At 32.2% G+C, this 12,648-nt stretch overlaps 1 protein-coding gene across 1 annotated transcript; it reads right to left on the reverse strand.

The window, feature by feature from the left end:
* LOC144558461 (uncharacterized) lies at nucleotides 1-1,556 on the reverse strand. Its single transcript, XM_078307301.1, has one exon. The coding sequence runs from the start codon at nucleotides 1,334-1,336 to the stop codon at nucleotides 503-505; it is 834 nt and encodes a 277-aa protein (XP_078163427.1). The 5' UTR covers nucleotides 1,337-1,556; the 3' UTR covers nucleotides 1-502.
* Between the last annotated feature and the right edge of the window lie 11,092 nt (nucleotides 1,557-12,648).

A 12,648-nucleotide genomic window follows, 5' to 3' on the forward strand; every position in this document is an offset into this window, starting at 1 on the left:
TAGATAATAGAAGGAAACTTATTCACAAAATTAAAAATATGTATGCCATAAATATACCCACCAAAGCATGTGGAGCGTTCAGCTCTGACCAAAATGATAGCTATAGAATCCATTACAAAATTTCAATCTTCTCAGATCCAATAAATTCGCATTTAATTCACACATGACCCCCTCACTCCAACCCCTTTCTGTACAATGTACATAAACTATTAATTTGTTATTAATAAAAAGAAAATTTAAATCCACCTATATGATCCAGCCAATCTAAAAGTTCCCTAAGGCAATCACAGCGCAGCCAAAAGGTGTGGCGAGTCACTAAATCAAAATCCCGCATAATTAAATGTAAATCATAACTTCATAATAATAACCGAGAATTGATCAGTAACTCGTCACATGTTAAGCAACGGAAATGCGCCACAGAGGAATATCATCAAACCCGTAAAATCACAACCGTAGAATGTTGTAATTTTCCCCCAAAAAAGAAAGAAGAAAAAAAATGATCTCACCGGAGCCTACCAATGTCAGCGATCTTCCTAGACCGATTATGACAAAGGGAGGGTCCCACCGGGGGACCACCTGCTGCCACGTGGCGGTGGTGCGCCGGAGACTTGAGATCTCCAGAAAACCCAGTCTCAGCTGCTTGACACCTTCTATGAGCAGGGCTCGGCCTGACAAGTGGGCTCAGACAAACCGCAAATCCCGATGTGCCATGCCGCCGCCTTTGCCCCCCACCCCGTCGCATAGGCGAAGGCGCCGGTCTCCATGGCGAATCGGAAACACAACTAGTGCTGTCTAGCGAATCATAATTCCTGTCAGGAGAAAGCCCGCGCTCTTGATCCAGATCGCACCAATTCTTCCTTGCGGGTGATTCGACCTCTCTCGCCTTGCTCCGCCTTTTCTTGTGCACCAGCGATGAAATCCAGGATCCAGTCTTCGATTTGGTAGAAGAATCCATCACAGAAGCTTCAGAATTCTTCCCAGATCGCGAATGGTGATGACCAAACAAGGAGGTAATGAGCGAGAACTTTTTGCTTTTCTTCCTATCAAAGTTAATAGAGCCTTCCTCAAGGGGGGCAGAGGGGCCAACTTGCGGGGTGCGGAAGAACAGCAGCGACGGGTGGTGGTGTTGTCGGCGTCCAGCTGAGGAGGCGTCGGAGCGGCGATGGCAGGAGATGTAAGGGGAAACAGATCGGGGGAAGTAGTCAGAGGCAGGAGGAGGAGGTGGGGATGGAGAAGATGCTTCGTTTTGGGAGGCAGCAAGCGCAACGAGGCGCTCACGGAGACATGGGGCACACACGCCCACCTTGTTAGCGTAAGGATGCGCCTTGCACTTCATCGCTTACACTATCACCTTCTTTGATCATCTCATCATGTTTCTCTCCGTAAGTTACAAATTTGAGATCTTTTTTATTGTTCTTCAAGGAGGGGAGGGGAGGGGAGGGTATGAGAGGTGATACACGGCGTGGTTTTGGGTGGATGTAAAATTGCAATTCGTAGAAGAGAAGAAGGACAGGGTCTGGTGACCAAGAAATAAAAATTTTGACTTTCTGACTTGGTGGAAGGCTGGGTTTGGCTTTGTATATGTATCAATCCTATTTCTAGAGCGGGTTGGAGTTTTCTGTGGCGTGTGGTATCTCTGACTATGGTGTTTAAATGGTCGGTTTTGTTAAAATCAAATTAAAGGATTTTCAATTATGATTTTATTTGGTTTTTTTAAACTTAATCGAACCAACTGGTTAAATTAATTTTGATTTTTTTGGTTGAATTGAAATAAGAGAAATTAAATTTGAAAACATAAAAATTCAAAACTCAATATATACACAAATATATTTTATATCAATCCAACCGTAATAAGATAGATTAAACCTAATTAAATATAAAAAATAAAGTAATTTTAATTTGTTCGGTTATAGTGAGGTGAAAAAAATTTAACTGAATAAAATATACAAAATCAAAATAATTCAAAATTCAACCGAACAAATTATTTAAACCGATCAATCGAATCATTTAATACATATTTTGTTGGTTCAGTTGAAAACTAAATAAACCTGACAGCCAAAAAATTCTAAATTGGGGAGGGTCATTATAATTAAAATAATTTTTATTTTCGACCTTTTAGTTAGAAAGCGATATAAGTAACAAATAGATTCAAATTTTAGATTACTTTCCCAACCAACCAAAAGCAACTTATAATTTTAGAATGATGAGGTATTATGGGGTTTATTATACGTTAAAATGATGTTGTTTAAATAAACATAATAATAAATTAATAATAGAGTATGAGATGAGTCATTAGGCATTTATCCATTTATTCGCCGTACCATATAATGCCGACACGGTCCACCTGCCCGCATCTACGCTTCCTCTGGCTATCCAATAAATCATTCTATCATTGTAATTCAACAGGGGTGGCAAACAAGTTCGTAGCTCGGGTGACTCGATCGTGATCGGATTAGATCCACACTAATATTAAAGTAATCAAATTAGTTCCGTTTAAAATCAGACGGCTGAGATGTGTTAACCAAAAAATATTCTTTTGAGTTAATGCAGACGATGCGGACTCAGCAATTAGGCGGACCGGATCAACTCTGATCAGTTTCACTTACGAAAAATATCCGGTCATGATTCATGTTAGGTTAGTTTTTTTTATTAAATCACTATCTTTACCTTTATTTAATTGCTCTTTTTTCTCGAGAATAAGATAAAATGAAGGCCTGAAGAAAATATTAATTTTTTGTCATATTCTACTTATGAAATAAAACCTTTTTATTTTTGTCATTATACCTTTCTTCCGAACATAGTTTAGATGGATATTATTCCCCTGATGATGGAAGTACATCTAAACAAGCAAACACATTCTGTTTAATTAAAAAAAGGTTTAATATTTTAATAAAATAAACAGATACATAGGATTATATACAAAAATACAAGTACAGAAATAGTAGGTAAAGGATTAGAGATAAGTGACATGTCAGATTCTATTTTGGGTTCTTAATCGGAACAAGAGGAACATTGGGCCCAAATGCGTTCCTGGCCCAAAGGAATGATAGAAACTACAACATGAATAATTTAGAAATTTAAAGAGGAGGGTTCAAATGCCTCCATGTTTTTGTGCCTTCATCATGCCTCCATTTCTCTCCATCATTTTTAAAGTTCAAACAGTCGATCCGAACCGTTCAATCTAACCTCCATACTAAAATATGTTTGGAGACCAAATTTTATATTTTTAGGAATTTTTTTACTATTTTTTTAAATAGGTACAAAATCAGTAAATCTGAACCATCTAAAAACAGTATTTTTGTATCTATCTAAAAAAATAGTAAACAAATTCCTAAAAATATAAAATTTGGTCTCCAAACATATTTTAGTATGGAGGTTAGGTTGAGCGGTTCGGATCGACTGTTTGAACTTTGAAAATGATGGAGAGAGATGGAGGCATGATGAAGGCACAAAAACATGGAGGCATTTGAACCCTCCTCAAATTTAAAATATGAAATTTGGTAGTACAGGCTAAAATTTTACAAAGTAAAATGAACTAGAAAAATATCTGGTGATATTGGTTCCTCAATTTTGAAATTTAATTTTCCTTTTATTGCTAAGTCGCTATGGAATGCGATTAAGAAGCACATCCGAACGGTTTGTCTTCTTCTTGTTTTCCAAACAATGAATGGTATTCAAATGCTTATCTAAAATATATTTTTTAATTATCTAAAATAAGAAATATTTTATACATTTCTTTTTCTCAAAAAGAAAATTTGGCTCATGGTTGTCCATTTTTAGTTCGAGGTTTCTTTGAATTTGGAAGTTAACACTTCGTAAGTTTTCATACTAAGGCTCAATTCAATGCAAGTCCGTAGCATCTATCAATTTCACCATATTCCCTCTTCTCTTTTTTTCTTTTTTTTCTTTTTTTGAGACTAAAATGCAATTTTCATTTTTATCCATTTCTCTGCTGATCAATGATGATCACAACAATATTAGGTAACTTCTGTATATTTTTGGTTCGACCGAGATATATTTTCAAAGTAGATAATTTTATCTTCAAGATTGCTTCATCTCTTTTGCAAGTAGAGTTTAATCTGCCATCCTCTTCTAAGAATTTTAAATGTCATGACTTAAAAAGTCTTCTCCGGATAATGGGCCAATTTGTTAACATACCACAAAACCATTTTTATCTAAGTAGCTTAGTAAATTGGTTATATAATGAACTTATAGAGTGCCAATTTTTACTATTTTTAGAATTTTTTTTACTATTTTTTATAATTTATGAAAGATGACACAAAAATTGCTAAAATATTGACAGTTTTATGATTTTTTTATGATTTATTTTTAAGTCATTTTTTTGTTATTTTTCATAAATTATAAAAAATAGTAAAAAAAAATTCAAAAATAGTAAAAATTGGCACTCTATAAGTTCATTATATAACTAATTTATTGAGTTACTTAGATCGTAGTTTGAAGTTTATACGGTAGATTTTTTAGACTACAACACGGAATGCCTTATGCTATTCGTAACACCTAAACCTTACTCTTCGAATAATGTGAAATTAAAATTCTTTGATAATGAAAGGCTAAGAGGCCAAAAATTTGGCACATTTTTTTTTTAAAATATCAATCTTGTACAAAAAATATTCCAAATTATATCTATATTTTTGGAGTTGCTTACATTGCTGACAACAGAGAACATTTTTTACAGTTTGAATTTGTTATTTAGAACTTGAATTCCTAATAAAAAAAAATAATTTATGAATTAGTTTCAGAAGGCGAGTTATACAATTATTTGAGTTAGTTCAAGCTTCTCATGTTTTGGTTGAAAGGAATATCATGTCTAATCCACCCTTATTCAATTGAATTTAATCATTTTAAGTTTTTAACCACAACAACTTCTGAAATATAGTAACTATTCAACTATTACCAAAAATACAGTGTCCTTCCTAGTTATGGCTACTCTACTTACATAAGCATATGAACGTATATGCTTATAAGTCATTTCAATATAGAGATCACATCTATCGGTTGATTCGGTTCAGATCGACTTTTTGGATTTTGAAAACAAAAAAATAACTTATAAGCATATACCCTCACATGCTTATGTAATTAGAGTAGCCAACCTCTATATATATATATAGAGAGAGAGAGAGATGGGCTATGGTGCATTGCAATGCGTGGGCACCCTTGTGCATTGGACTATAAATCACAGATTCAAAGTCTAAATGACCGATCCAAATCGTTCATTTAATTGTTCTTCATATTAATATGTGCTTGGGGATCAAATTTTACATTTTTTGAAATTTTTTTACTATTTATTAAGCCACTTTGAAAATCGCCGATCCGGTGGTCCAGAAATTTTTACTGTTTCTACTGTTCATCCAGATTTTCAAAGTGGCTTAATAAATAGTAAAAAAAATTCCAAAAAATGTAAAATTTGGTCTCCAAGCACATATTAATATGGAGAACAAGATGAACGGTTTGGATCGGTCATTTGGACTTTGAATCAGTGATTTATAGTCCAATGCACAAGGATGCTCATGCATTGCAATGCACCATAGCCCATCTATATATATATAGAGAGAGAGAGAGAGGTGGGCTACGGTGAGTTGCAAAGTAAAACGCGTTTCTACTTCACGCCGTATTTTTATTTTGAAAATCCAAACGACTGATCCGAACCGTTAGATGTTTAATCCATATTGAAATGTGCTTGGAGACCAAATTTTACATTTTTTGGAATTTTTTACTATTTATTAAGCATTTTTTAAAATTGCTGTTTTGCTGTGAACAGTAAAAAACAGTAAAATTTTCTGGACCATCAGATCAGCGACTTTCAAAATTGCTTAATAAATAGTAAAAAAATTCCAAAAAATGTAAAATTTGGTCTCCAATCACATTTCAATATGGAGAACAAGATGAACGGTTCGGATCGATGTTTTGAACTTAAAAATCGCAAAATATGAGCGTGAAGTAAAATAGTCGCTTTACTTCGCAACTCACCGTAGCCCATCTCTCTCTCTCTCTCTCTCTCTCTATATATATATATATATATATATATATCTATATATATAGAGTACGGCTAACATGCTTCCGGTAGCATATGAGCCGAAATGCTTCCGGTGGAAATTTGAAATTTCAAAATCCAAAAAGTCAATCTGAACCGTTCATCTCCTTCTCCATATTAATATCTGCTTGGAGATGAACGGTTCAGATCGACTTTTTGGATTTTGAAATTTCAAATTTCCACCGGAAGCACGTTAGCCGTACTATATATATATATATATATATATATATATATAGAGAGAGAGAGAGAGTTAGGCTGGGGTGCTATGGATAGCATAGTGGCCTCTATGCTACGGCTCAATATTCGAGTTTTCAAAATCCAAACGGTCGATCCGAACCGTTCATCTTATTCTCCATATTAATATCTGCTTGGAGACCAAATTTTACATTTTTCTGAATTTTTTTACTATTTATTAAGCCACTTTGAAAATCGCTAATCCAACGGTTTTACTGTTTTGTGCAGCCACCGTTGGATCAACAATTTTGTAAAATACTTAATAAATAGTAAAAAAATTCAGAAAAATGTAAAATTTGGTCTCCAAGCAGATATTAATATGGAGAATAAGATGAACGGTTCGGATCGACCGTTTGGATTTTGAAAACTCGAATATTGAGCCGTAGCATAGAGGCCACTATGCTATCCATAGCACCCCAGCCTAACTCATATATATATATTAGATTTGGTAAGATTTCTGATTTGTGAGACACAGCGCAGCTTCATTTTGTTGGGATGCATGGCTGACATAACTTAGTTTGGTCTTTATGCCATTTTCTTTTTAATTTTTGACGGGATAATGTATATAATACTAAAAACATTATAACGCTATTTTCTGCAAACTTCCAAAAGTTCATACTATTGTATATATCATTGAAATGAAATGACTTCAAAAAAAATGTAATAACATGACTTTTAATAATACTTAATAAATGAGGAGGGATCTACTTACAACATTTCTAAGTTACAATATCATACAATAATTTAATTTTGTGATTTTCAAAGTCCAAACAGTTGATTGAAACCATTCAGCATGATATGTATATTAAAATGTGCTTAGAGATAAAATCCTACTTTTAATTTTTTTTTTACTATTTATTATTATTTTACAAAACTGTTGTTATTCATTGGTTTTGATTTATCTAAAAATAATAGTTTTGTACAATATTTAATAAATAGTAAAATAATTAAAAAATATATATAAAATTTGATCTCTAAGTACATTTAAATATAGAGATTTTGTTGAACGGTTTAAATTAACTATTTGAACTTTAAAAGTCATAAAACTAACTAGATGTTGTAACTTACAAATATTGTAAGTGATCAAATAGTGTTAGTTACAATAAAAATGTGTCTTTTTTTTTACGATCTCTCTGTTCAGAGACAGTGACACGTTGCTAGAGAACGACAATTGCTAGTCCCGGATATAATAAATTAAAAAAAAAGTATCTATTTCTACTCTTCTCATAATTAAATTACAAACACTTAAAATTCAAAATAATTATAAAGTAAAAAATAGTAAAAAGAATTCCCAAAAAGAAATATAAAATTTCATCTCCAAGCACATTATAATATAATGGAGAATATGTTAAGTTGTTTGGATTAATTGTTTGGACTTTAAAAAAAAAAATGAGATACAATAATACATAAAAAACACGAACTCTTCTCATCTTTTAATTATCTCTTAGAAGTAATAGACAGGGGTGTCAATGGGTACGATACGGGTAGAGTCAGGGGCGGAACCAGGATGCAAATTTGGGGGGTGCCGCGGCAGTCTCCATTTCTCTCTCTCCCACGACAGCTTTAGAAAATACCTTTTAATGATATTGGGCCATGGGCTATTGGGCTTTCTAACAAGCAAATTATTTTTCTTAATGGAGCTAAACGGGTACTTAACATTTAATTGTGAACTTGGGGGGTGCCACGGGTCCTAATTCTTCCATATATCTACTGTAACTTCTGATTTTATAGGGGGTGCCTGCCCCCCCCCCCCCCCCCCCCCCCCCCCCCCCCAGTTCCGCCACTGGGTAGAGTGGAAGAATTTTTATATCCATAGCCGCTGAGAATTGACTTTACCCATACTCTGCCCGTACCCATTAAGAATTGGTCTTACCCTATCTTACTCATACCCGTTAAAATTAGTGTGTAACAAAACGGTAGCGGATGAATAACGAATAATACTAATAATCTATTATATCAAATAAAATAAAAAATGTCAGCCTCAAGTGTTTTACAAATTCTATTTCACTAAATAGAAAAATTACTTACGATATTTGAAGGAGGAAGTCAAATTTTGAAGAGACTTGAAGGAGAAAGCTACAAGCCTACAACTACTAATACTCAAGACTGGTTCAAGAGGAAGGAGGAAGATGATTGAATTAAAAAGCCAGGTTGACAATACAGAGAAAATGAGAGTCACATTGTACTATAGATTATTTTTATTTTCACAATTGAGGAACAAGACGACAACAACAAAGAAGGAAGAAAATTTTATTATCAGATTCGGCATGAATACAAAGATGGAAAAGGAAAGAATTGAATATATGTTTATATATCTATATATAATTATCTGTTATCCAACCGGTACAAAACAACCTTTATCCATACTAATATTTATTTAGTTAACGAAAAAAAATCTTTATCTATATCCATATCTAATAAGCTAAAGAAAAAAAAAATTACCCATATTCACTTTATTGAATATGATACAGGTAGGATAAACGATTAAAAAGGGTGCCATTGACAACCCTAATAATAGACTTCAAATTTTGGATGGATGATGCGAGTGATTTGTGTTCCACAATAGAAAAGATTGAATCATTATTTGAAAAGTCTAAAAATTCTAAGATTCTCATAGTTGGTTTGATCGATTAGAGATGTCAACACTTTAATTTTTTTTGCAAGAATTTCGATTTTTAGTATACTTAGATTTTAGCAATTAATTCTGAAAATTAATTTTAAAAATTATAGAGTTAAAAATATCATTTGAGTAGTATTTTAGGACTATCAAAATGAGTTAACAAACAATTGATACTTTGATAGCATATATACATCAGAGTAAAGCTAGGGTGTGATGTGCTCACCAAGAGAGTTTGGTGAGCACAACTTCAAAAGTATATCGTATCGACTTCAAATGTCAAATCCAAACCGTTGAAATCCTTATACTTCATGAGTGATGCATGTACATATAAAATTTTGAAAGTTTCGAGTTTATTTGCTACACGGTCAAGCGGTCAAAGAAAGAAACTTTTTATAACTTAATTTATAAGTTGTTTTATATATTCAATTTTTATCATTTCTTTGACCGCTTGACCGTGTAGCAAATAAACTCAAAACTTTTAAAATTATATATGTACATGCATCACTCATGAAGTACAAGGATTTCAACGGTTTGGATTTGGCATTTGAAGTCGATCCGATATACTTTTGGAGTTGTGCTCACCAAACCCTCTTAGTGAGCACATCACACCCTAGCTTTACTCTATACATCAACATAAAAGCAAAATCAAAATCACAGTAAAAGATGATGAGGGTTCAAATGCCTTCATTTTTTGTGTCTCCGCCATATTTCTATATTTAAAACGTTAATAACTCAAAATATAAATCATAAACGTCAAAATAAAATCGTTAGATGTAATCTATGTTATTTTCTTTATGTGCTCATAAAAAAATCATCACATTTTTATTTTGTTTATTTGTGAATCAATAAGTTGAAAAATCAACGTCTAGAAATTATCCATATTAGTACGTTTTTACAAGCTCTTGATGACAACCAAAACAAAATTGAAATGTCGTATTTTTTTACACGTGGATAGATAAAATGATGTAGATCATATCTAACGATTTTATTTTGACTTTTAATTTTTAAATTTTGAGTTATTAAAGTATTTTAAAAATGAAGGCATAATGAAAATACGAAAAATGGATGCATTTGAACCCTCCTCGTAAGTCATAAAAGATACAGTAAGATTTAAGAATTAATTTTTAATTTAGTGATTAAAGTAATGTTGTTTGTATTAGAGGTCATAATTTTGACCTAATTGTCATATGTTACTTGGAAAAAAGAGATGTATATGTATATACTTTTTGTCCGAAACAATTGCTCTAGGTCTAATTGGGTTGACCATTGACTTTTTTCTCCATGAATAATTGCAATTTGTCATTTTCTTTTATATGAATATGAACAATAATACTTTGTCTAATTTCGTCCTTCCTATTTTTCATGGATACTTGATTCAATCAATCTTCAAACAACTACACTTATTTCAATCCATGAATTATTTGTTTAAACGATATGATTATTGGTACAAGTCAAATGTTAAAATACAAATATAGCACTGTTATGTGTCACATCATTAATTAGTGCAATAATTCAAATAAAGGCATCTCCAAAATAATATTCTATGCATGAATACAAATCAGATGCTATTAGCGCAAGGCATATATTAAAAGAAATTGAATTCCAAACAGCAGGAGAAACAATTGACATCCATAATTTTTTAAGAGCAGGCAAATTTCTTTCAGATTGATATTTGTTATTGCCAAAGAGCAGATGGGTTCAGATTCAAGGGCCGATCTAAGGCTTATTCAAAGGTGGCTAAGCCACCTCTGTGATTTTAAAAGTTTTAATTATACGTATAGAAATTTAATTGATTTTTTCTTAAACTCTTTATATAATCTAGCCACTCTTAAGAAATGACAAATGTTTAGTTGTAGTTTAGTGATTAAAGTTTTATTTTGTGGTTGGGAAATTTTGAATTCAAATCCCACTTATTACATCTGTGTATTTTAATTTTCAGCCATTTTTATTATAATTTTCTTGTTCTGTCCTTGTTCGGATTCTAAAGTAACTCAAATTTTGAGTTCCAATTTTACAGTGGAGTTAGGTGTGTAATCATTTCCAACATCTACAATTTTTCTTTGTAGACGGCGACTAATCTCACTTTTTGAAAACGCTAGTTGTTGAATTGTCGAAGCAAGACTGCATCTCTAGGTATTTTCTAAAGACCTGATAGATGATGGAAAAGCGAAGTTTCAGGCCATAAAAGCCTTTGGAAGCATCGAATTGAACTGGTAAGCTCTCTCTGTTCATTATAGAGACTAGACGGTGGCAATTTTTTATGTGACCCAAGTTATCCAAAAATGATTTTATCTGACGAGTCCCCAGACCTGACTCGGCTAATTATATTAATCGGATGTGCAACTTTTTAATTTCTTTACTGAAAATTGTATAATTAAAATTAACCAAGCCAGCAGATATTATTTCCATCCGTAGGTGTGGCTAGTGTTTTTAAATGCGGTTGCATATGCTTATGCAGTGATCTTCTACATATATAATATCAAGCAATCAAGTTCATGCTGTTTTGAATATATAGATTTGAAAAAAACCTAAAAATTATTGGGATCGACTAACTATCCCACAGTCAATTTCCCCCATTCATCCCCCCAGCCAATAACTACTTGTGGAGACCATTAACTAACTGTACTTCATTAATTACTTGGGGGACCACTTAATATTTGATATATTTTATAACTCACGCGTGCAAGTATGAATACCTATGCGCGTAAGTGTTAATATATAATATATCAAGTATTCATACCTAAGATACCAAGTATTTTAAAAAAAAAAACTGGACACATCATACACGCATCTTCTACATGTTTTTAGAGTTGGATTTTTTTCTCCGTTTAATCTCAGCAATATTTTCTGACGATCTGTGAGAAAATTTGCAAATCTAAAACCATGGACGTTTTTTTACGTAATTTTTTCTTTCAAATGAGATCCATGATGACATACTTTCAAGTTGTCCGTCGTGCAAGTATTCATATCTTGTCGAGCAATTACTCATACCTCTTCGTTCAAGTATTCATATCTTGTAATGCATGTGTATATAATTCATGTCTGAAGTTTTTGTGTCTGATATATTTTATCATTTTTTTTCCATATGATAGAGAATGACATCTGAAAGTATTAATTTTATTTTTATTTCCATATGGCATGTGATGATGTATGAAAGTATTAATTTCAAATATTGCAAGTATTCATACATTGTCATACAAATGTTAATAGTTTATGTATCAAGCGTTTTATCTAAAATATTTTATCAATGATTTTTTTTTTTTGGCATCAGATGACGTATGAAAGTACTAATATAAAGTATGCAAGTATTCATACCTCCTCATGTAAGTGTAAATAGTTCATGTGTCAAGTATATGTATCTAACAAATTCTATTTTTTTTTTCATATGACACTGGATGATATATGAAAGTATTAATATAAAGTATTGTAAGTATTCATATATTGTCATGCAAGCGTGAATAGTTCGTGTATCAAGTGTTTGTATCTAACATATTCTCTATTTGTTTTGCTTGTGGCACTAGATGATATTTGAAAGTATTAATATTATGTATTGTCAGTATTCATACCTCATAATGTCAGTATTCATGCTTATAACTGAAGTATAAATTGTTACGTTGAAAAATATTTTAATTTAATATTTTTTTACAAATTACTCTATTTGGTGCTTGATTGTATTAATACGTAATATGGAAAGTATTCACACCTGTGCATTTATGTACTAATATTTACATTGTAGACTATG

This window comes from Carex rostrata, chromosome 8 (assembly GCF_964058835.1).
Source record: "Carex rostrata chromosome 8, lpCarRost1.2, whole genome shotgun sequence".
NCBI lineage: Eukaryota > Viridiplantae > Streptophyta > Magnoliopsida > Poales > Cyperaceae > Carex > Carex rostrata.

Coding starts and splice junctions, on each gene's coding strand:
- LOC144558461 (XM_078307301.1), bottom strand. CDS start 1,336: ATGAAGTGCAAGGCGCATCCTTACGCTAACAAGGTGGGCGTGTGTGCC.